This window comes from Arabidopsis thaliana, assembly GCF_000001735.4.
Source record: "Arabidopsis thaliana chromosome 1 sequence".
Taxonomy (NCBI): Eukaryota; Viridiplantae; Streptophyta; class Magnoliopsida; order Brassicales; family Brassicaceae; genus Arabidopsis; species Arabidopsis thaliana.
The window spans coordinates 26,030,396-26,053,203 of NC_003070.9; the positions used below are offsets into that span (position 1 = coordinate 26,030,396).

The 22,808-nt window shown below is 35.5% G+C and overlaps 6 protein-coding genes, 1 long non-coding RNA gene and 2 other non-coding genes across 14 annotated transcripts; 5 read left to right on the forward strand and 4 right to left on the reverse strand.

Moving 5' to 3' along the window:
- Nucleotides 1-2,241: 2,241 nt before the first annotated feature.
- AT1G69250 (Nuclear transport factor 2 (NTF2) family protein with RNA binding (RRM-RBD-RNP motifs) domain-containing protein) lies at nt 2,242-5,120 on the forward strand. 2 transcript variants are annotated; one of them, NM_105592.5, is made up of 9 exons: nt 2,242-2,646; nt 2,755-2,941; nt 3,291-3,540; nt 3,633-3,871; nt 3,946-4,117; nt 4,201-4,316; nt 4,415-4,486; nt 4,564-4,624; nt 4,707-5,109. In NM_105592.5, the coding sequence occupies exons 2-9, from the start codon at nt 2,768-2,770 to the stop codon at nt 4,904-4,906; spliced, it is 1,284 nt and encodes a 427-aa protein (NP_177085.1). In that variant the 5' UTR covers nt 2,242-2,646; nt 2,755-2,767; the 3' UTR covers nt 4,907-5,109. The 2 variants fall into 2 exon arrangements, with proteins under 2 accessions (NP_177085.1, NP_974111.1); NM_202382.3 differs by having other exon boundaries at nt 2,432-2,646; nt 4,201-4,486; nt 4,707-5,120.
- A 1,054-nt stretch (nt 5,121-6,174) lies between these two features.
- On the forward strand, nt 6,175-7,264 carry AT1G69252. Of its 2 annotated transcripts, NR_143594.1 has the most exons (2): nt 6,175-6,228; nt 7,005-7,254. It is a non-coding gene; the product is annotated as an other RNA (non-coding RNA). The 2 variants fall into 2 exon arrangements; NR_143595.1 differs by lacking the exon at nt 6,175-6,228 and having other exon boundaries at nt 6,338-7,264.
- A 1,245-nt stretch (nt 7,265-8,509) lies between these two features.
- On the forward strand, nt 8,510-10,325 carry AFP1 (ABI five binding protein). Its single transcript, NM_105593.5, has 2 exons — nt 8,510-9,594; nt 9,814-10,325. The coding sequence occupies exons 1-2, from the start codon at nt 8,919-8,921 to the stop codon at nt 10,173-10,175; spliced, it is 1,038 nt and encodes a 345-aa protein (NP_564956.1). The 5' UTR covers nt 8,510-8,918; the 3' UTR covers nt 10,176-10,325.
- RPK1 (receptor-like protein kinase 1) lies at nt 10,294-12,346 on the reverse strand. Its single transcript, NM_105594.3, has one exon — nt 10,294-12,307. The coding sequence runs from the start codon at nt 12,102-12,104 to the stop codon at nt 10,482-10,484; it is 1,623 nt and encodes a 540-aa protein (NP_177087.1). The 5' UTR covers nt 12,105-12,307; the 3' UTR covers nt 10,294-10,481.
- On the forward strand, nt 10,645-12,291 carry AT1G09053. The gene has a single exon (NR_139553.1). It is a non-coding gene; the product is annotated as an other RNA (long non-coding RNA).
- A 2,416-nt stretch (nt 12,347-14,762) lies between the features above and the next one.
- Nucleotides 14,763-17,795, reverse strand: AT1G69280 (uncharacterized protein). Of its 3 annotated transcripts, NM_001334403.1 has the most exons (5): nt 16,612-17,795; nt 16,388-16,501; nt 15,461-16,277; nt 15,090-15,377; nt 14,763-14,994 (listed from the first exon to the last, which is right to left on the reverse strand). In NM_001334403.1, the coding sequence occupies exons 3-5, from the start codon at nt 16,273-16,275 to the stop codon at nt 14,895-14,897; spliced, it is 1,203 nt and encodes a 400-aa protein (NP_001319355.1). In that variant the 5' UTR covers nt 16,276-16,277; nt 16,388-16,501; nt 16,612-17,795; the 3' UTR covers nt 14,763-14,894. The 3 variants fall into 3 exon arrangements, with proteins under 3 accessions (NP_001319355.1, NP_001320675.1, NP_177088.2); NM_001334404.1 differs by having other exon boundaries at nt 14,763-15,377; NM_105595.3 differs by having other exon boundaries at nt 14,765-14,994; nt 16,388-17,795.
- AT1G69290 (Pentatricopeptide repeat (PPR) superfamily protein) lies at nt 16,977-18,953 on the reverse strand (the record flags this gene model as incomplete). The annotated part of the gene is made up of 1 exon (NM_105596.2): nt 16,977-18,953. One exon carries the CDS (start codon nt 18,951-18,953, stop codon nt 16,977-16,979), a length of 1,977 nt encoding a protein of 658 aa, NP_177089.2.
- A 129-nt stretch (nt 18,954-19,082) lies between these two features.
- AT1G69300 lies at nt 19,083-19,156 on the forward strand. Its single transcript has one exon. It is a non-coding gene; the product is annotated as a tRNA-Asn (tRNA).
- Nucleotides 19,157-19,747: 591 nt separating this feature from the next.
- On the reverse strand, nt 19,748-22,326 carry PDCB4 (plasmodesmata callose-binding protein 4). Of its 2 annotated transcripts, none has more exons than NM_105597.3 (4): nt 21,397-22,172; nt 20,931-21,170; nt 20,820-20,847; nt 19,748-20,445 (listed from the first exon to the last, which is right to left on the reverse strand). In NM_105597.3, the coding sequence occupies exons 1-4, from the start codon at nt 21,446-21,448 to the stop codon at nt 20,097-20,099; spliced, it is 669 nt and encodes a 222-aa protein (NP_564957.1). In that variant the 5' UTR covers nt 21,449-22,172; the 3' UTR covers nt 19,748-20,096. The 2 variants fall into 2 exon arrangements, with proteins under 2 accessions (NP_564957.1, NP_001322428.1); NM_001334405.1 differs by having other exon boundaries at nt 19,781-20,445; nt 22,160-22,326.
- Between the last annotated feature and the right edge of the window lie 482 nt (nt 22,327-22,808).

Below are 22,808 nucleotides of genomic sequence, written 5' to 3' on the forward strand. Positions count from 1 at the left end.
GTGATAGTTTTGACACTTCTGTTTTTCTTGAGACTCACGAAAATGCACATATGAGAAAATTGGTTTAAAGTTTGGATTATTCTATTACAAACTAATGGAAATTGATTGCCTACAAATGGAGACATAAGAAAGAGGGAGGAACATGGGAGGGCACTTTCTTTGAGCATTTTGCTACTTTGACTTTCAAGCGCAAGCTATTTCTTTACAACGATAAAACATATTCATCGTATTTTTCTTGTTTATATATAGATCTTCGTCCTTTGCCGCGACTGCGATCGACTGCGACTAAGTGTTGTTCTGATCGGGACTATTGACCAATATTTTAGGTTGCTAATTTTTAACGATTTCTCGCGATTGGTTACATAATGACTATACAAAACGAATAATATAGCAATCACAAAATAAATTAAGATACAAAATCTTTAGAATAAACAAGAAATTAAATTATTATTTTTTTATAATAAGTTTTAGAATAGATATAACAATTATATTTTTTATTTTAAAATATAAATTCTCATAAATTAAAATCTTCAAAACAATAAAGCGACCAATCACATCGATTGTTAAATAAATAACAAAACAAGTTGCTGGTTGCTTGTCGGAATCGTTGGCAACTAGTAAACGGAACATGACCCTAGTTAAAAACCGAAATTTATGTAAATTTTTTGATATAGCTCTTCTCAATTCAGAATCGAGTTCTTTAGATGTACCTAACTCTCACTATTAGTTTACTTCTAAGTTGGTTCCTTGAATCTTAATTTGTCTCTTGTCTCTTATCCAAGAGATAGAGAATTCATTAAAATAAGTTATCTTTTTGAGATTATTTACTTTTTTCCAAAAAGTGTCATTTTAAATGTTCAATGCGAAATTTTAGACAAAATTTTGTTTCATATTTTATCTATTAAGAAGAGAGATGAAATTATATAATGTATTAAGAAAGAATATAAAATAAATTTTAAATCATCTTTTTTATGAAAACACTGTAAAAATTTATAAATGCAACGGAAGGAATATACATTATTCATCTACTCAAGGTAGACGAATAAAGAGACCAACATAAAAAAAACATGTGTGAAGAAATAAATTTGTGACCGTCATGAATCATGATCTTGTGCAAAATTTTTACAATATATATTAGATTAAAAGATAAGATATGATTGAAAATGATGTATACTAAATTAGTGACATATTCTTTCACAAAAAATTTTTGGAATCCCATATTGAGAAATATTATTAAAAAAAATGATTAATACATTTTTCAAGCTTTGTAATAAAAAAATCTAATCACGCTTATCAAGATTCTTTCTATATCGTCGACTCTTCTTTGTAGTCACACTTCAAATTACATTGTAGTCTCTTATTAATAATTTTTGTAGCCACACTTCAAATTTTTTATAATGAAAATTAGTGTTGCTAGTCGTTGCTTTTGATCGTTGAACCAGAAAGTAAGATCCTCTTTCTTTAACCCCTCTTAATCTAAAACCATTGCTTTCTAACGCAAGACTCTTTTACTCGGATAATTTGTAGTTGACTATGATGGAAGCAAACGGTCTGGAAAAACCAAAGGTGGACGCAACAAAACTCGGGATGGCTCTGCAAATAGCATCAAGACAGATGGAACAAGACTGAGAATAGCTCTGCAGAAGATGACGAAGATGAATTCAAGCAGGTCAGAAGTCGTAGGAATAAGAAAAATGTGAAACCCCTAAGGTTCAAGCACATTGATGATACTCTCTACTACAAACACCAACACAAGAACACTTATAATTTGGAGATTTCTTAGAATGCAAATTGAGATTAATTTTCGACATTACAGATTCAAAAATCTTTACTTTTTTAGGTTGCCGTCGCTAATTTCAGTCGCCAGCAAAAAACAAACGAATATGATTTAATTATTAAAGAAGTAAAAAAAGATATTTGATTGAAAAGTAAATAAACAATGAATATCTTACAAGATAACAAAAGCTACAAAACAAATAATCTTAGTATTTTAAATAAAATATCTTACAAGATTTACTTAAATATATTGATTTTTATTTACTATTTAGGTATCTCTAACTAAATTAAACCTAGATTTTCTTTATCTTCAAAATTTATTATCATTAACTATATATATATTCAAGAATTAAATATATTGAATTATAATATTAACATAAATACACCTAAAATTCTAGAAACTTCTTTTTAATATCAAATCTGGACAAGAGCTATAGTTCATAAGTGTCACATGGTCCGAAACACTCCGAACCCTAGTAATACCCACACGAACAACTTGTCGAGTGCGTTAAGATATTCCTTTTTCTGATTTACCTTTTTAACCCTGGTTAAAAAGTTCATAGGTCGGTCAACTAAAAAAGGCAACCAAGTCAAAGAAAACAATTTTTACTAGTTGAGTTCGGAAATAAGAAAAGTGAAAACCAAATCCTACCTTAAACAGAATTTAGGAAAATATTATATATTTCCTTCTTCCACATCACCGATTTATACCAAAATCATATAATCAAGGAACCTCTCTAAAACCCTATTAAATCTTCTCTCTTTCGTTCTTCTTCTTCTTCTCCTCCTCCATCCTCCAAATCTCGATTTCCCAAAAAAAAAACCTAATCTCGCCGTACTCTCCTCGGTTCCATCTTTCTCTGCGGCCAGGTTTTTTAATTGATCCGAATTCAGATTTGTTTTTTTTTTTTGTGATCTAGGGTTTCGGCGATTTGATTCTGAATTGCTCTGTTTTGTTTTTGTTTGTTTGGTAATCAGTACGTGTGCAGATATGGCTACCGAGGGAGTTGTTCCTTCAGCGCAGGATATTGCTGCTGAATTTGTGAGACAGTACTATCATGTTTTAGGACAGCTTCCTCATGAAGCTCGTAGGTTATATGTTGATGCTAGTGTTGTCAGCAGACCTGATGTTACTGGTACTATGATGTCTTTTACTTCCGTTGAGGTAAATTCAATTTGAGATCATAAAGTCTTGTCCTTTAATGCTCCTATTGTTTTGTATATCGATCTCAAGCTAATTAGGTCAAGGTACTTGTATTAGCTCTTTAGCTTTTTTGTTGGTTGCTTTAGTTTATATGATTGACTTAGTCTTGTTTATCTCTGTTTATTGCATTGTGAAGCTCTGTAGATTAGTGTGTTCTTCTAGTTTAGGTGATGATGATATGAGAACAGATATTTGTACTATTGACTTGTTTTCATTTTCTTCAATTGAGATTCACTTTTATACTCTTGTTAGTTATCATCTTGGTTCTTACAGGCTATTTACATTATTTATATCATCTTGGTTCTTACAGGCTATCAACAAGCATATCCTGTCCTGTGACTTTGAGAATACTAAATTTGAGGTTCTGAGTGTTGACTCTCAGAATTCTTTGGAAGATGGGATTTTTATTATGGTGATCGGTTTCATGACTGGAAAAGACAACCAGAGGAGGAAGTTTTCTCAGATGTTCTATCTTGCTCGTCAAAATACCCTCGTTGTTCTCAATGACATGTTACGATACGTTGATCAAGAGGATTCTTCTACCACTGAAACTCCATGTGGTAAGTTGTCTAACTGTTTTTCCGTTTGATTAAGTTTGAGAGTAAATACATATCAGTTTATAATGAGAACTCTCTGTGGACAATTATTGTAGAGCCGGTAACTGAGATTGTGAGACCAGCTGATGGTCTAAAGAAGGCCGAGAAGACTGAGCTGAAACAGAAAAACGTTGCTTCGGTGGAGAAATCTGTTAATGCTGCTGTTGAAAAGAATGCTGCTCCATTGGACAACGGAAAGATGAAGCAATCTGAAAAAGCTGTTATTACTCAGAAAGTTACAGAGCCAGATGCTGCTCCTCAGCCCGATGGAGCCAAGAGATCGTTTGCTGACATAGTGAGTTTTTATTGTTGCAAATTTTTCTTTAACATTGGACATCTATGCATATACTTATAAGTAATACGGTACAGGTTGGATCAATGGCGAAAAACGCTGCTCCGTTTCAAGTTAAATCCCCTGTTCAAGCCCCGGTTCAGAAACCTAAATACGTGGGACAACCCCGTGCTGCTGCAGCACCTCAAAAACCTGCTTACGTCAGTAAATCTATAAAGAAAAATGATCAGAAGGTCATTGAAGTACCAGGTTAGAAGACAGAGATTGCCATTGAAATAAATCTTTTTCGTTTCTTGTCTATTTTGTTAATCAGATGGGTGTTTTGGTTTCAGGCACTTCGATATTTGTTGCAAATCTGCCATTGAATGCAATGCCGCCTCAACTCTTTGAACTGTTCAAGGATTTTGGTCCTATCAAAGAAAACGGGATTCAAGTCCGAAGCTCCAGGGTTTTAATCTTTGACCTATCATGTCTTTGTGCTATTTCTTTACTCATTACATGTCCTACTCTCGTTACACGAATTCCACACTTTTCTTATGTGTCCAGGGTAATGCTAATCCAGTTTGCTTCGGGTTTATCTCCTTTGAAACTGTTGCCTCAGTCCAGAGCGTGCTTCAGGTAAACTACAAATACCAGTTTCTTGTTTCCCGTTTAAAAGTGTTTGAGTTTCTGATATTCAAACTCTGTCATTCCAGGCTGCCAAGAACACGCCCTTCATGCTTGCAGACCGTAAGCTTCGTGTAAAGGAAAAAGAAGGTAAGCTCTTCTTTCCTTAACCCCTCTTAATCTAAAACCATCGGTTTTTAGTTTAAGGCTGAATTACTCGGATATTTTGCAGTTGATTATGATGGAAGCAAACCTTCTGGTAAAACCAAAGGTGGAAGCAACAAGACGCAGAATGGCTCTGCAGATAGCAGCAAGACTGAGAATGGCTCTGCAGATGACAGCAAGACAAATGGCTCCGCAGAAGATGGCGAGAAAGAATTCAAACAGGTTAAAAGTCGTAGAAATAGGAAAAAAAGTGAAGCCGCACATTGATACTCTCCACTACAAACACCAACAGAAGAACACTTAAAATTTGGAGATTTCTTAGAATTGAGATGATTTTCGACATTACAGATTGATTCAAAAATCTTTACTTCTTTAGGTCTGTTTTTTTTTTCCTTTTCTTATTATGGAATATTTATTGTCACCAGACAATTTGTTTCTTCTTCTTATATTCCAATTTTTTTATTCGAATCTTTACTTTGCCCTTGCGAATACGTAAACGTATGACCTGGTTTGTTCGGTTTGCGAGTTAAAGTCAATTTGAAGAAAAAGAGTAATTTAAGATAAGCTAATATGAAATCTGATCTAATGTGGCATTTCAATATTGTAATATCTTGCTTGATAAAGAGAAAACAAATAATGCGAATGCGGCATCTCTCTCTCTTGTCTCCACGTCAACGATTTTGCTAGATTTGATTCCAATCCCTTTTCCAGCTTACCTACCTTTTCCCTCAAAAAATTGTGTTAAATATGGCTTCATCTCTTAAGAAATACTTTCCATTTTGGAAGTAATTTCCTAATTTCTTAGCAAGGAAAAAAACCTAAAAAGGAAATGACTATAACATTTTATAATGTAAAAGGATTAAAAAAAAGGGTAGAATATCATAATTATCATTTTTACATTGTTAAGAAACTTATTTATGTATCCATGGTTACTTTTGTTTATTTTTTATAATTAAAACAAAAAAAGTAATTCCTTTTAATTTATCATTAAATTCGAAAGTATAAAAAGCGTTGGACCACAATCCATTCTGAGAAAAAACCCCATCCTATGAAATTTAACTCATAAAAGTGTCAAAATGTTCTTGAAAATTCAAAATTTATCATGAATAAAACTTTAAATATTTCTACTCACTATTCTTATTTTTTAGTATATATATCTATATATTATATTTAGAATCCTTCACAAAAATAATTGTTGCATAATACTCATTGGTTTTACACGTTTTCTGGGCTCAAGTTTTGTTCCAATTTTTTTGATATATGAAAATTCTAAGGTCTATAAACATATTGGATGCAATGAAAAGGTCTAAATAAACAAAATCACAATCTATCTTCACAACAATTTCTTAGAAATTCAAACTTCACATAAGTTGTTTGAATCCTTTTTTAATTAAAAGGATATATTTTAATATGAGTTAACTAAAATAATTAGACACTTAAACCAAATTAAAAGTAATAAATTCTTTACTTACCAATCCGGTGGAGACACGTGAGCCCCTATGGCAATAAACTTATAACCTTCTTCCGCCACTGCCTATCACAACACCTATTAGCTTTGATGTGTGGTGGACAGTGGACTTGTAATGATGGTGAGTGGCCTATATTCATTATTCTTTTTAGAATCATACAAGAGTTTTTGCTTAAAATGTTTATCGAGTCACGGCTATTATATTTTTTCTGTTACTATTGTATTCATTTTATTCTTAAAGACAAAATTAAAATGACTCTGGCCCTCTCTCTCTTCTCTCTCTCAAAATTTTCAGAGAGAGAATCAAACCAAAATTTTCGACGACGGTAAATTGATGTCGTCGGTGATGGTTGAATTGCCGTCCGGTGTAGTATCCGGCTTTCGTCTGACATATATTGGCTTCCACAGCAGTACATGGTCGGCCCTTGTCTAGCATCATCGGCTCTTTCAGCGGTGATGGCTAGCTCACGGTGTTAATCCGGCGTAGTTCGGTTTTCTTTTCCTTTTGGTTTATATCACGGTTACGTTTCGACCGTTGATTGTCTTTAGATCAGAATTCATTGGGTATGTGTGTTGGTGATGGCGTTGGTTTTCAGTCCAAGCTTGCTTAATTAGATCTAATTCCAACCTATCCTTTGAGTTTAAGGTTTACGGATAATAATTAGGCAGTTTGCGTTTTTGAGATGAAGATTCAAAGCTCTTTCCTCAGCTTATTATGATTGCCTTTAGCTGTATCTCTTATATTCAAGCTTCGATTGGGTCTAAGTAACAGAGGTGGTTAATCGAAGATCTTTTTTCTCTTTTGAGATTAATAGATCCGTATTAGATCCTTACTTCTGTTTTGTAGTTGTTGGAAAAATTCAGATGAAGCTAATCTTCGAGTTTCATTCGACTTAGTTTCAGTTTCCGGCAGAATCGATGGCTTCACGGCGAAGGATGATAGATGGAAAACTTTCGTCTCCTCAGGTTACATGTGTATTCGATGCTAACACGTGTCTGAGATATATTAGCTTGATCCAATCTTCTTCTCTAAATGTAATGTTGGGCCAGTTGGACTTAAAATAGTCTCTGTAAACCGTTTTATGTTGTTGGGCTTTTGCTCGTTCGTTGTATGTTATGTTCATCTTAATAAAATCGTCACTTGTGAAAAAAATAAAATGACTCTGGCCTTTCTAGTTTCTACAATTAGACTCTCTCTACTCAATAATTTATAATCTGGTTCAAAAGGATCCTCTGAGTGTAAAAGCATGATTCACGTTCTAACATGTAGATGATTTGGGAATAATACAACAAGTGTGGATCGGAGGATGTTATTAGACACGCAAGAGGATCCACACACCCACTAGGACACGTGTTTACAAGTCCGAGCTCTGACATGCTTCACGTTCCCGCGACAGTTCGTTGTCACCGTGTAAGAGGAGGTCTCTCAGATCTCTGAGCTGGCCGGGGAGGACCACGTACCTTACCCGTTAGCCAATTGGTAACACTTACGATTATAAAATAAATTACTTTGTTATGATAAAAATAATATTGGTTCATGCGATGAAGATATATCACGTTCGATTAAGGTTACAGAGGAAATTGAATTTTCAAGAATTGATTCTTTTTTTGTTTGTCAATATATAATTTGGATATCTAGATTTGCCATGGAATATAAAATCATTAATTTGAGTTTGGAGGAGGACGTCGACAGAAAAAAAACTAACTATTAATAATTTTGAGTTCCTCCATTTTGAGTTGTCAAGTAAATATGAAGTCTTATTTTATAACAATCAGTTGAAACTATTACTAATTGAATACTTGGTCGATTATCAATGATTTTAATTTAATTTCTCTCAAAATAGACACATTATTTCTATTTTGAAAAGAATAGAACCAATCATGAATAACAACACACTATAGAACAAGTTATAAAAATGATAAATACGTATTGGAATGTTTACGCATTGTAGGACCTGAGACAAAGAACCATAAGCCCATTCCTCTGAACTTAAACCGAAACAGAGCAACACGTGTCTCCTCCGACACATGTCACCTTCTCCGTTTTTAACGCTGATGCTAACACGTAACTTGCCAGCGAATATTATAACAATTTATTTCATAATAAGAAAAAACTGAATTCTGTTTTTTTAAATACTAGTAGTAGGAGCAAAGAAAGAAGCAATAATAGTGGCAAAAAGTAAGGAGACAAAGAAATTAAAATAAAAAAATACAAAGCCGTACAAAAAACGTGTCGACTCGAGGGATCATCTGATTGCCACTTGGCACTTTTCACACATTGGCTATTCTCGTCGCTTTCTTTTCTTCTACGTGCCCAAAACCCAACATTTATTTTATTCTTACTCAACTTTATTTTATTAATTTTCCTCAACAACATAATAATTAATTAATTAATAGATAAACTTTTTTATATTATTTTTTTGATATAGGAAAGAATCTAATTTGATTACAATTCCATTTTTTGGTGAATATTTTTAAGAGTAAATAGAAAATAATAATTACAGGGATTTCGTTTTTAATTGTACATGTTAATGATGAAGAACTAAATAAGGTATTGTCAAGTAAATGGTAGTGAATATTCCGACTTGTGCTCAAATTTGAGTTCTCTTTCTCTGTCTCATCCATTTAAACTTTTTTTTCTTCTGTCTCCCCCATTTGTAATCAATAGTAACGAAACGTGTCTCGTCAATTTTTGTCAATGGACTAAAGAGAAACTTTTTTTTCAGTTCTTGTGAAAATATTGGATTATTATGGATCGTGGCATAAAAATCTGATTACTGTTTCATAAGCTTCCAGTATTCTTTTTTGTTAATGGCGGAAGCAAACGAGAGAAGTAAAGAAATGGCGAGAAGTAATAGTTGTGTGTTTCCAAGAGATCTGCTTCAGAGATTTATCTCTAACTCTGTTGAAGGTGAAGATGATGATGAAGAAGAAGATGATGATGAGATCGAGTTAAATCTTGGCTTATCTCTTGGTGGAAGATTTGGTGTTGATAAGAGTAATAAGCTTGTGAGATCTTCTTCCGTTGTTGTAACGATGCCTCTGTTTCGTGAAGATCATCATCATCATCAAGCGGCGGCGATGATAACAACTAAGGTTTCGACGGAGACGGTGGCGGGAGCGACTCGGGGTACGGGTTTGATGAGAACGACGTCGTTGCCGGCAGAGTCGGAGGAAGAGTGGAGGAAGAGGAAAGAGATGCAGACTTTGAGAAGAATGGCAGCCAAGAGACGGAGAAGCGAGAAGCTTCGTACTGGCGTCGGCGGAGGAAACAGTAATAATCCGGAAGAAGCTGCTACTGCCACCGCTTCGAGACGGCGAGGTAGACCATCGTCAGGACTTCCACGGTGGTCAGCGACTGCTAACAAAAGCGGGCTTTTGCGGCAGCACAGTGCTGGTCTCGATTCACTACAAGTTTCCGGTGAATCTCTAGGCGGAGGAAGAGCCGCCGGAAGTTCTTCGAGCGTCTCCGAGTTGGAAACTAAAGGTATAGTACTAATCTCTCTAATCTGCTCAATCATTAACATGAATCTTTTAAATTTGTTGAAACTTGAGTTAAAAGTAATTTGATGTAACATATCATTTAGATTACTTTTGCTAGATAGCTTAATGCAAAGTTTTCGCCTTTTCGCAACCCGAAAGGTCGTTTAATATTGATAATGGATCAATGTTACTTAATGAACATGTAATGTTTTGGTGAATACAGCGTCCAGTGACGAAGCAAGAAGCTTACCATCAACTACACAGCCACAACAAGAAACAACGACAAAGCCAACAAATCGTTTGAGAAGATTGAGTTCAGTGGACATGAACATGAAGATGGAGCCACAAGGGAAAGGAAAAAGTGAGATGCCATGTGTGTTTACCAAAGGAGATGGACCAAATGGGAAGAGAGTTGATGGGATTCTTTATAGATACGGCAGTGGAGAAGAAGTTAGGATCATGTGTGTTTGCCATGGCGATTTCTTGTCTCCGGCGGATTTCGTTAAACATGCCGGTGGTCCTCATGTAGATCATCCTCTTAGACACATTGTTGTCAACACTTCTTCTCCTTCTAATCTCTTATAATAGACCAAAAACCCTCTAACCAACCCTTGTTTAGAGAAGATGTTTTTAAGAGTCTCTGGTCATTTCTCAATTTTTAAGTCATATATGTATTTTTTACCTGCTTTATACAGAGAGAATTAAGGAGAAAGAAACATCATTTATATCAGTTTTCAAGAGAGTAGACTGAGAATAACATTTTGATGATGCATATGAAAAACCTCCCTAGCACTGAAAATATAAAAAACAGACTTGAGAAAGATTCTAATGGCTAGGCACTTGTTTGCTGCTGTACAAATCCTCTAAAAACACCTTTCTTCTAGCTTTGTATCACAATCTAGAAGGCTGGATTCGTTTCAGCAGTCTTACAGCTTGTTTCATTGTCGGCCTTATCGAGAGGCTATCGACGGTGCATTTGAGTGCCAAATGCAGAACCTCGACCAAATCGTCTGGAGGACCAGTCTCCCATAGTCCTGTGGTGAAGACTTCTTTCGCTTTGCCTTGACTCAACATCATATGAGCCCACGAGACAATGTTGAACCCGTTCTCATGCGATGAGAAAGAAGGATCCAGAGCTCGTTTGTCCGATATCAGCTCCAAGAGGACTATCCCATAGCTGTAAACATCTGCTTTCTCCGAGACTCGGCATGTCATTGCGTACTCTGGAGCTACATATCCGAATGTTCCAGCCACACCAGTTGTGACATGAGACTGCGAAGTTCCCAAGAGTTTCGAGAGTCCGAAATCAGATAGATAAGCGTTGTAGTTGTTGTCCAAGAGTATGTTACTCGGTTTGATATCTCTATGCAAGACTTTAGGAGAACACTGTTCGTGAAGATAGGAGAGAGCACGCGCTACATCAAGAGCAATCTTGTGAAGTACCTTCCACTCAATAGCAGCTTTCGATCTCTCTTTAATGAAATCTTGAAGGTTTCCTCCAGATAAGTAGTTGTAAATAAGAAACATCTCGGTTTCGCTCGCATGGTAACCGATTAACATAACAAGATTCGGATGCCTAACCATCTCAAGAGCAGAGATCTCAGCATGAAACTGTTGATCACCTTGAAACCTCCCAACAGAGAGTCTTTTAACAGCAAACACATTCGTTGGAGACACCTCTGCTTTATAAGTCGAACCGAAACCGCCGTGACCGATACAGTTAGAGTTACTAAAGTAACCAGTAGCTCTAACAATGATCTCATACGTCAGAGGAATACCAATGTCAACAAACACTTTAATCTCCTTGATCTCATCTACCTGAACCTGAGAGTTTCGTTTCCATTTCCTCGTGTAGATGAACAAGATCACAAGAACAAGAAGCACAAAGACAATCACTGAAGCTGACACAATAGAAGCTATCTCAATCGGATACAATCCAGATTTACCAGGAGAATCATCATCAGCTGAGCTTGGACCAATTTCATCTTCATCCTCAAAACTCATAAGTTTCCTAAGAACAACATTATCAACAACCCTAATTCCACCGATAAAGTTGTTACCTTTAAGATCAAGAATCTCTAATTTCTCCAACCCCCAAATCTCCTTTGGAATCTCACCTCTAAGATCATTAAAAGACAGAGATAAAACCCTAATTTCAGACAAATCTCCAACAACAGGAGAGATTACACCACCAAGTCTTCTTTTACTTGAAGAACAAGAAGACAAATCTGGGAGATGAAGAACACCACTACCTTCAAGCTCATCACAGCCTCTGAGAATTAAAGAAACGACTCTCGAATCAGAGTTGCAAGAGACACCGTACCAAGAACAATGGTTTGATGAGCTGTCGGAAACCCAGCTAGACAGAACTCCATTTGGATCCAAGAAACTACTCTTCAACTTCAACAGAGCAGCTTCGTCGTGGAGACCACCACCACTCTCGGTTAAAAGTTTCCGAGAAAACGAAAACATAAACAGATTAAACAGCAAGAAGACCAAACCCAGAAGTTTCATTTTTCTTCTTTTTCTTCACAAGAGAAAGAGAAAGAGACGACGGCAAAATGAACAAAGAAAATCAACAAAACCCTAAAATAAATCTCTTTTTTCACAAATTTTTTTGATCTCTCCCTCTCTCTCTCTCTTCCTTCGCTCTCGAAATCGAAAATTTTCAAGTTGCAAAAGAAGAAAGTTTCTTTACTCAAAAAGAAAATGACATTAAACAAACAATTTTTTTTCTATGGCTCTATTATCAAGACACATAATAAATTTAAAAAAAGTTCTTAAACGTATTGGAAACAGTCAAAGAAGAATGAATTTCGAGGAAAAGAGGAAAAAAAGAAAGAAAAAAATCTCTCAGCTTTTCTAACTTTTCTTCTTTTTTTTTCTCCGTCCTTAAATTATTGAAATTTCAAAACATGCTAGTGAAAAAATTACTTAGATATTATCCATTAGAATTATATAAAAAATTATTTTAACTTTTTCTTATTTATTTCTAAAATTGTCGCTTGTATTTGTGAGAGATAAATAGGATAGTGTTTCACTTTCAGCGGTGTCTCTCTCGGGTTCTGTCGTTAAAATTTTGTCGTTGTCAGAGAGACTTTATAGAAGAGTGGGACCCAGTGAAGTCAATGTCTGAATGTATTAATGTAAGAGAGAGAGAGAAGTGAAAGACCACATGGCTGCTTCTGGTTTGACCAGGCGGGATAGGTCGTGGGACCTGCACTAGTCTCTTTATTGGTCCATGATTAGATTCCAAAATCGTTTCTTTCATAACGATTCATTTTTATTTAAGTTAGACGTGTATTCCTCTGTGTATCATCGTCATTATGACGTTACATTTTGCGTCAGAAATACATATATGGTCCAAATGTTTTTGTTCTTTTTGTTTATATCACACGACTCCTTTATGTCCATATTTTAGAATTGTAACCGTTGATGCCTTTAACCAAATTGAGTACTAGAAGAAGAAACTAGCTAAAGTACGATTTCGCTTTACAAAGAAAAGGAATCACAGTTGTACTTGTGCAGATCTTATATCAAGAAAAAGAATCTTGTAATGTGTTCAATATCTTTCTTTTTTTCACCAATGTGTTCAATATCTTATCATATGTTTTGCACATAATAAATAAAAATGTTAACATATGCAATGGGTAAGAACATCTAACAAATTTTGGGACATTTTGTACAGTAATTATAACAAAAATGAAAAAAATAACATCTAACAAAAAGTGGATCTAGAATTTTTTTAGCTGAAAATAAATGATCTTTTCATTAATGAGATGTAAACAAGTGTAATAATTTACTAAAGATAACAAAATATTAGACAAGAAACGTGATTTTGTATTGACGTACAGTACAGTACGTTTATCTGGAAGCACGAATGAATAGAAAATAAAACGTTACAAAAATACAGTTTATTGTGAAAAGTTGTAATATATAACAAAAACATAACTTATTTTTATTGTTTAAAAGTGTTTATTCTTAAAAAATTAACATGTGAAAAATGTATAATAAAGACTCACACATCTCATTGATTATTTTCTGTTAATCTGCTAATTTATATACCACTTTAATTGTAAATTAATATATTGTCAAATATCTTGAAATATAGTAATGATGCCGTTCTTTAGAATTCCGATCATTTTGAAACACTTGACAAAAACATGGACCTTTAGGAGTAGTAGAAAGAAATATAGTTTGCAATATTAATAAGAAAATGTGTGATTTAGTAAAAATAAATGATTTGTGTTAATGCCGTTGAAAGATTTAATTATAAGTTTATAACCTATGATGAAACTCACTAATTTCATGTTATTGTCAATAAAATAATTATATGTACAAAGTTCCAAAACAAGGAGTTATATAAAGATACATAGCTCATTTTACACATATATAAAATCTAGTTATTAATTCCTTCTAAATGACAAGGCAAAAAAAATGATAAGTGTCAATATTTTTTATTTTTCTATTGAATTTGTAAATATATAGATTAATACCGTAATAATAGAAATCAGATCTATAGGGAAAACTGTTAAAACAGTAATGAGATGGGAAGAATTACACACATTTTCACGTTTTGCCGACAATTTAGTGTTAATACTTCTTACATATATTTTGTTTATATTAGCCAACAAAGTCAAATTGATTATTCCTTTCTCCTTTTGACAAATCAAGTTGATTACTTCTAGCTAAATCTTTTTTTTACTTGAGAAGTTAAAACACTTACATATCTAAGATGTCGACGTGCATTCAAATATACATCAACCTCAATGGATGATCTATGTTGTTTTTACACATATTTACCACAAGATAAATGACTATGCATGTGACCTTTAATCTTTATTAAACCTTTTGTTTCCGATAATTAAAGTGTAGCAACTCCTTTCTCCTTTTGACATATCAAGTTGATAACTAATAATAGCTTATATAAAATTTTACTTGATAAAATAAAACACTTCTATCTAAACTCTCGACGGCCAATGAAAGAAATATAAAATCAATGGGTAAATCTATGTTGAATTTTGTTTGATATTCATCTACCATAAGATTTGTGAATATTGTGACTTCAGACCTAATCTTTATTTAAACCTTATAATGCTAATACTATTTTCAAACTTCACCTGACTTGATGATGATAACAGAAAAACTATATTGTTTTTTTTTTTTTTTTTTTTGGGTAACTGCTCTCAATAGGCAAGAAACTTTTACATTTGTAAAATCTATTTTTTTTTACCTTTAGCTAAAGATTAAAACAGAGTTGCGTAAGAATCTAATCTAAAGTTAAGAAGAAGAGCAACAAGGAAATCAACAAAACCATTGATGAGATGTTTTAAACTCTGCTTTTTGCAGTCTCTGTTCGTCATTCCCTCTAGTCATCTCATCATCTACTACCTTCTTTGAAGAACTGTAGCAACACAAAGAAAACTCGGGTAGGCTTTTCGATTGAAACAATCACAGATTAAAGAAGACCAATGTGAGAATCCGGAAGTAGCGATCTACCTGGAACAGCAACAGCAACTCCAACAGCTCCAATGGCAGCAGAAGAGCCAGCCACAAGAAGAATTGTAATCACAACTTGGCCATCTGCACCAGGAGAAGCACGGGCAACATTTTAACCGTTTGCAGCAAAAGAAGTTGTAACCACAACTTGGCAATCTGCAGCAGGAGAAACAAGGTCCAGTGTTCTTGCAACACAACCAAGAACATCGCTTCTTCTGCTTCTGCTGTTGCTGCTGCTGTGTCATCTTCTTCTTTGTTGCTTTCTTTTTCTTCTTCTTCTTTTTCGTTCTTCATGAAAAGAACAATTAATCAAAAATAAAGTTTTTGAAGACTACTACAATGAGATGATGGTATAAAGTAACGAAGCTCACATTGGATATGAAAATGACTGTGTGCTGCTTGGTGTTTCGTCTGAGTTATTGCAATCTCCGATGTTCCTCCACGATACATTTGAGTTCGATGACTTATCCTCACATTCGCCACTCGCTTTGTCCTCCATATCAAAGCTCTTTCCTAGATCAGAAGAATCAGCCGGACCATGAATAGCAGGGCAGAACGATAACAGCTCTCCCGATTTTGTAATCTCTCCAGACTTGAAATCACGGTAACTAAACAACTCATCTCTTGCTATCGTGTTATCACCTATGCTGAGACTAAACAGAGAATCATTTGAAAGTGTGCTCAAATTCTTCTCCAAGGTAGGTAACGAGTTTCTCTCAGGTTGATCAGATCCTTCTCTATCCATCATTTGAATCGAAGGAGATAAAAGCAAAGGCTCCACTGAAGCATTCGTTACACCAGACACTTGTGACCCTGGTGTGTCTGATGAACCTTGTAACTCGAATAATTTAGAAGACAGGCTAAAGAGCTCCTTATTGTGTAGGCTACTATCGAAAGATAAGTTTGATTTCCTTCCTTTTGCATTGATCTCGTGTATATCCTCTGAAGAGGTTGGAGACAAGGAAAGAGATGTGGATCTTCTGGTGGTGATCTCTGGATCTTCCTCGAGACGAACATCACTGACCCCATAACTAGCAATGCTCCCCAATTGGAACAAAACCGGCTTCTCATCATTCACTTCTTTGATCGTTGGTCTTGGCTCAAAACTCTTATTATTATCTGATTTTCTATGCTTCTTTAGATGATAAGCCTTTCTATTTTTTCCTTTCTTGTGATTCGTTTCCATAGCTAAAAGAAACAATGAAAACTTACATAAGCTACATCGTAGAGTGATTCAACGAACCAATCAGATGTAAAGCAGCATAAAGAAAAATGATATAGTAAAACAGAGGACTTACTTATACCTATGAATATCCATGTAAAGTTCCAATGAACCTTAGCTCTTCGAACCTTATACTTTACCCGCAATGGCCCCCTCTGTTAGTAATCTTCTCTTCACGATTCTTCTCTGTCTATAAACCAAAATGAAACTTAATACAATTTTGAGAAATGAAACCAAATGAACAAACAACAGAAATATAATGATGAACTCATGAAGGTTTAATAAATAAAGGCAACGAACCTCCGATATAGGAAACTGTAAAATCTATCCTTGATATTAGATTGAAGCAATGAGCAATTCATAAAACAAACACACGAAAAGGGCAAATCCTTTCAAAAGTTTGAAGAAAATTGAAAGAAATAATTCATTTGGTCTTTCTTTTTTGTTTTGCCTGAAGATTTCTATAAACCAAAGGCATTCCTACAATTTAGGGATTGACTAGTCTTAAATCTATATTGGCTGCTTTTGGCGCCATCTTTTTTTAACTAAAAACTCTCCTATCTGACGCTTTCTATTAATAGCAATGCCAAGTGTCACAACACCAAAAAGAGACGACAATACATCAATGATAGAGATGTCTTTGGCTTGTGTCCTGAAAGCTTGTATCATGTGTTGAGACCAGCCCAGTTCTTGAAGGCAACAAGAGATTCCATTTTCTTGTAGTTCCTCTTCCTCAGCTTTGGCAATCTGAGTTTCTTGTGAGTCTCCATGAACGCTTGCTTATACCTCCACTTATCCACAAATATCTTCATCTCCTGAGATTTCTCTACCACTTGCATCGCTGCATCAAAGAATCCTCCTTTCACCAATGCGTACAAGAATGCATCGACTAGAGCATGATCTAGTCTGGACCTCTTCTCTGCCTCCACCGACGATATCTTACCTTTAATCTCGTTCCACAAGAGCAGGACGTTAAAGTACTTTTCCCCGCTCACATATCCATTAATCAAAGATAAGTATGTCTGGTTGTTTGGCTCATAACGTAGGAAAACCATCCTTCTGAATGTCCTCCGTGCATCTTCCAGACGCCCGGATTTACAAAAGGCATGAATAATCGAATTCCAATCATGGGAATTCACTTCAACACGAGGGTCTTCAACAACTTCGTCTAGAAACGCTGCCATTAACTCAGGTCTCTGGTTCTCAAGAAGACCTGTCATTATTGTTAAGTAACTCCCCTTCAAATCCACCACTCTATTTTCTCTCATATCCCTAAACAATGTAAACGCAGATATAAAATCCTGATTCGTCATGGAAGCTTCGATCAAAGCGTTAGAGATCTCGACGTCTAATTGAAGCCCAGAGCTGCTGATCTCTGTAACCAGCTGAGTAGCTTCAGCTGTTCTGTACTCTTTGCAATAAGCTTTTAAGATTGGCACATAAACCCCAATCCCTACAGATCCTCCTCCCTGAGCAATCATTTCCTCGAGAATACTATGTGCTTTATCCGAGAAACCAAGATTTACACAAGCATTTATGATTCCAAACCCAACTGAACTGTCAACACCAACGTAAGAAGATTCCAACTTCTGAGCTTCGAGTATCACTTTCGCTAAACTCTTAACGCTTTTACTCTCTATAAACCCTTTAACCAATTCACAATACGTTTCCACACTGAAACTCGATTCCTCTCCACCTTCTTTAAGACTATGCAATATAACATCAGAAACACTATCTAAATCACCACTCTTAACATATCCACTGATCATATTAGAATAAAGGATTCTTCTACTTGCAAAACCAAAACCATCCATCAAATTCTCAAGCTCACTAATCTTCTCTCGAAGCCCCTTCCTCGCATACAAATAAGCAAGAAACCCAAAGCTCAATTCATCAGGCTTCACACCTAAAACAGCCATAGATTCAATCACATTTTCAGCATCAGCCAAAGATTCCATCTGTCGACAACACGCTTCAAGAGCCGCATTACTAGCTACCAAATCGGGTTTCATAAACTCAAGCTTCTCATCTACAGAAATTCTACAACTTTCCTTAAACACCTTAAGAAACGGAGCCAAGCTTCCATTTTCACGACAGATATCAATAACCAAATGCCCCCAGAGATCAAAAGGAACAAAGTACCTGTTTTTAAACATACACTTCACTAAAGCCAAAGCAGGCCCTGCAGCTTTCGCAAGTTTCATCGACTCCAAAAGCGTACGAACAGTCTCAAACTCAAGCAAAATCGGATCTTTCTCAATTACATAAGCAGCAGAAGCAAAAGCTCGTTTAAGTCTATGAGATATACTCTCACCGCTTCCTTCGACACCGGACAAATGGGTAATAAGGGAATTGATGAGACGCTTCTCCGGTAGAGAAGAAGCGGCGGTGAGAGACCGAAAAGCCTTCCATGCTTCATCGGTGTAATGGGCATTTAAGGAATCGTGGAGGGTAGATTCAAAGGAGGATTTTTGATCTGGAGTTAGGGTTTTGGGGTTTTGAGGCGGCGATAGTGATGGTGAGAGAGTGATTGGCTTGTGAGAGAAGAGAGAGGGTTTAAGGAATGAGTAAAGAGAAGGACTTTCAGGAGAAGACGAAGAGAAGTGTCTTCTTGAGATTGAATTTAGAGTTTTTCTGAACATTCTATGAATCAGTCAACAAAGATCGATCATTTGGTTCAGAGAGAGAACACATTCCGCCATATTCAATTTCCTTCCGAGTTTTGAAGACTTGAAGTTTAAATTGTATGAGACTTTATTACTACCAAAGAAGCTGGAATAGCTCAGTTGGTTAGAGCGTGTGGCTGTTAACCACAAGGTCGGAGGTTCGACCCCTCCTTCTAGCGTTTTTTTGCCCTTTTTAAGGAATTTTACTTTCACAAGCCCAAAAGTCCATTATTGAAGCCCATAAGAAATAAGATTTTTGTATTTTTGAGAATTGAGAGAGCCACCTAAGTTACTACAAGCTTTTGTATAAAAAAGAGTTGAGAAAAGGAGATGCAAAATATTCGGTAGCTAATAATCAAAGAACTTTAAGAATCAGCTTGAAATTGGAAAGCAGCTTTGGGAGAAGTTGAGGATCAGATTCTTGACCACCACTACTAGCCGCACCCGATTCCAAAATCACAAAAGAAACTCCATAGATTCTATAGACTATAAACTATATTCAATACCAAAGTCTTCCAATTTTATATAGAGTTAGGAGCCATCTTAATTTTGGAGACCAAAAGTTAATCTCTCGCTCAGTGGAAAACAATCATTAGGTTTTAACACTTTTAAAGACATTACATCTCAACTTCCCACGTTGTTAGTAGACACAAGACAGACTGGAGAAAACAAAACCCACATCGAAAGAGACACTCTTTTGATCGTTAGCAAATAAAGCGATTCCTCAATCGTTTTGTTTGACAAGTTTGTAATATAATTCCAAAAGTGAATGGTTTGAAGTCACAAAATTAACTTTTTATTTGGTTTTGCATTTGTTTTGGTATGTGATAACGACGGTACGTATTAAAAGATGAAAGATCCAAGTAAACGGATTAAAAAGAATATAAGAAACAAAAGAGCATCTCATCCTCCGGATTTACAAAAGTAAAGCTCTTAGTTAAAGTTGTACATAACCCAAAATACTAGCTACTACCAGCATTACGTCTCTCGGCCAACCTAAGTCCAAATCCTAGAAAGACGAGTGAAAAAAAAGATGACTCTATCAACCATGAGCCGTTGGCAAGATCTGATCTCTCAGCAACTCAATTACAACCATAACCGCGTGTGACTTCTAAGCCCTCATATGACAAGCATTGCTGCTACACCGGTTAATAAGAAGACCACTGTGTTAGTTCGAACAGACAGCTTCTCTCCAGCATTTGGATCGCCTAGTCCCCCGCTCCCAGTCGGGCCAAGAGTAGTCCCCGGGAACACCGAAGATGACGATGAAGTTGGCATCCCGTTGGAATTTGGCATCCCAGTGTTAGTCCCTGTGTTTGGAGTCCCGGTATTTGGGAAGCCACTAGTTGGAGTCCCACTGGTTGGAGTTCCAGTGGTGGGGGTTCCGGTGGTCGGAGTTCCGGTAGTCGGGGTCCCACTGGTTGGTGTCCCAGTAGTTGGTGTTCCTGTGGTAGGAGTGCCACTAGAGCTGCAAAGAATAGTCAAAAACATTAGTGATCATTCGTGACAAGATAATTAATAATGATGCTCATCTGGATCATGTGAATGATGGACTGTTTTTTTGATGTGAGTTCTCTTTTTAGTAAAGGTGAAATTATCAGAAATGATGAATGGTACCAAATAAAAACATTTAATCAAGATTCCTTTGTCTATTCATTAGGTCTTAAATCACTATCATTGTGTCTCCTCAAAGACAAATTAGTAACAAAATTCAACAATAAAAAAAAGTTAGTCGGTGGTAAAAATCAAATCTAACCTAGAAAGCCAACTTTATGGAGACTAAAGAATCAAACATAACTAAACTAATCGAAACAAAGAATGGATCAAGAATCAAAAACATACCTTGAACCAGTTAAACAGTTTGAAGCAGCTGCAATAAACAGAGAATCAGTATTAAAGAAAATAGAGACTTGATCTGAAATATGAAGTGGGTTTTTGTGTAAAGATGACTACTTGACGGAGGGGTAGTAGAGGGGGAGGCGGCGCCGTTAAAGTCACAGGTGGCACCGGAAGAAGCTTTTTTCTGGTAGTAACTGTTGACGGCGACGTCACAGTGGTTTTTGACGGTGTTAGGTTGGTAACAAGCTCCGGTGGGTTGGATCTGGGTACAGTCAGCTCCATTTCCACAAGCGTAGTCTATTGCCTTCTGAAGCACTTGCTCGTTCCCCTCTTTGCAAAGACAATACGCTGCGTCTGAAAAATTTACCAAACAAACAAAAACAGATTCATATTCATTACAGGGCTCAAGCTAGAACTAAACCCACAAGGCAAAGTTCAGATTTTTGAGGAATTTATCAGAGATCTCATACTAAAATTCTGAATCTTTATAGACCCACTTGTTAGAACTGAGAACATATAACATAAACAAGAAACATTTTGCTGATAAAAGATGTAGAAAAACAGAGGAAACAGGGCTTACTTGAATAGGTGAACATGGAGATAATCAGACAGAGAGGAAGTAAAACCGACATGACTGAGTGATTCAAAGAGATTTGTTGTTGGAGAGAATCTAAAGGAAAAGGCTTTTAGATCGAACTTGGTTTGAGACGGTGGTGAGAGATGAGTTTTTGGGAGAGCGAGAGAGAGTTCTAGACAATAACGGCAAGGGTGTGTGTGACTATGTTTTGATAAATAATTATAGACGACCATGGTCCAACACTTTTTCTTTGTTGAGGCACTTTTTAATATTGATTTATTACTTTAAAAACCTGATTAGTCGTAATTAACATCATGTAACAAAAAAAAAACTTGTCGACATAACTAAAATTTAAAAAGTGTGAGTTAGGTAGCTATCAATATCTAAAAATTTGTATTAATGGAATTATGGAAATAACAATTGCAAAAGTAGATATTGAAACACAGGATTATTGTTTGAAATTTAATTAATAACTTTTGAAAGTTATTTGTATATTAATACTTTCATAAATAGCTATATGATTATTTATTTATTTTAAACATATTTAACTAACAAAAAACAAACAGAAATGTTTTGAGTTTTAGTCAAGGGACAAAAGTTTAAATATCGGTCTCTTTTTTACTCTAGGAACCCACCTATTCAAAAAACAAATCAGTACGTTTTGGTAGTGACAACAAAAAAAGAATCAAAGAAATGTTCCTTTTACGTATAACAAATGTGTAAGAAGAAATTGAGTAAATAGAAGAGATAGTAAAAAAAGCCTTACACGAACAAATGTTGCAGAAAAGAACTAAAAGCAATTGCATTGTTGTCTTCTAGTATCTGTTTGTGAGAGACTTATTCGGCGCACCGAAAGATTATAGTAAAAGTGGACTAAAATGCTTCTTTATTTACCAATTTTGCCACCTCCTCGATTTACGTATTTCAGATGAGTTCTCTCTTCCTTTTAAACACCTGTCCTAAAATAATAAACTCTTTTTTGGGACCCAAAATAAACCCTGTTTTTTTTATCAACGGTCCAAAAATTTCGCCCAAAAATATGGTTTAGTGAGAATGCAATGCATAACTATATAACTTAGAACTAACAATGTACTTTTATTTATTATTAATACCAAGTAAACTAAAATATAGTTTTTTCAACTTTTTATACAAACTTGATTTATACTTTTTCATCTACAAAACAACACGTACAAATTCAATTCACCCACTCTTTTTAGACTGGATTCTTGAAGAACACATTTCAATATAAAAATAGCTTTTGTTTTTTCGATCTTGTGTAAGAGGAGCTAACGGTAACACCAAAAAAAGGATGGGTTGGGGATTATATTTGGGAGCGAACCGAGCCATGTGCACAAGACAACCTTTGCCGTCATGCTACGACACGTGTGATGTGCCACACACAACACACATTTGCA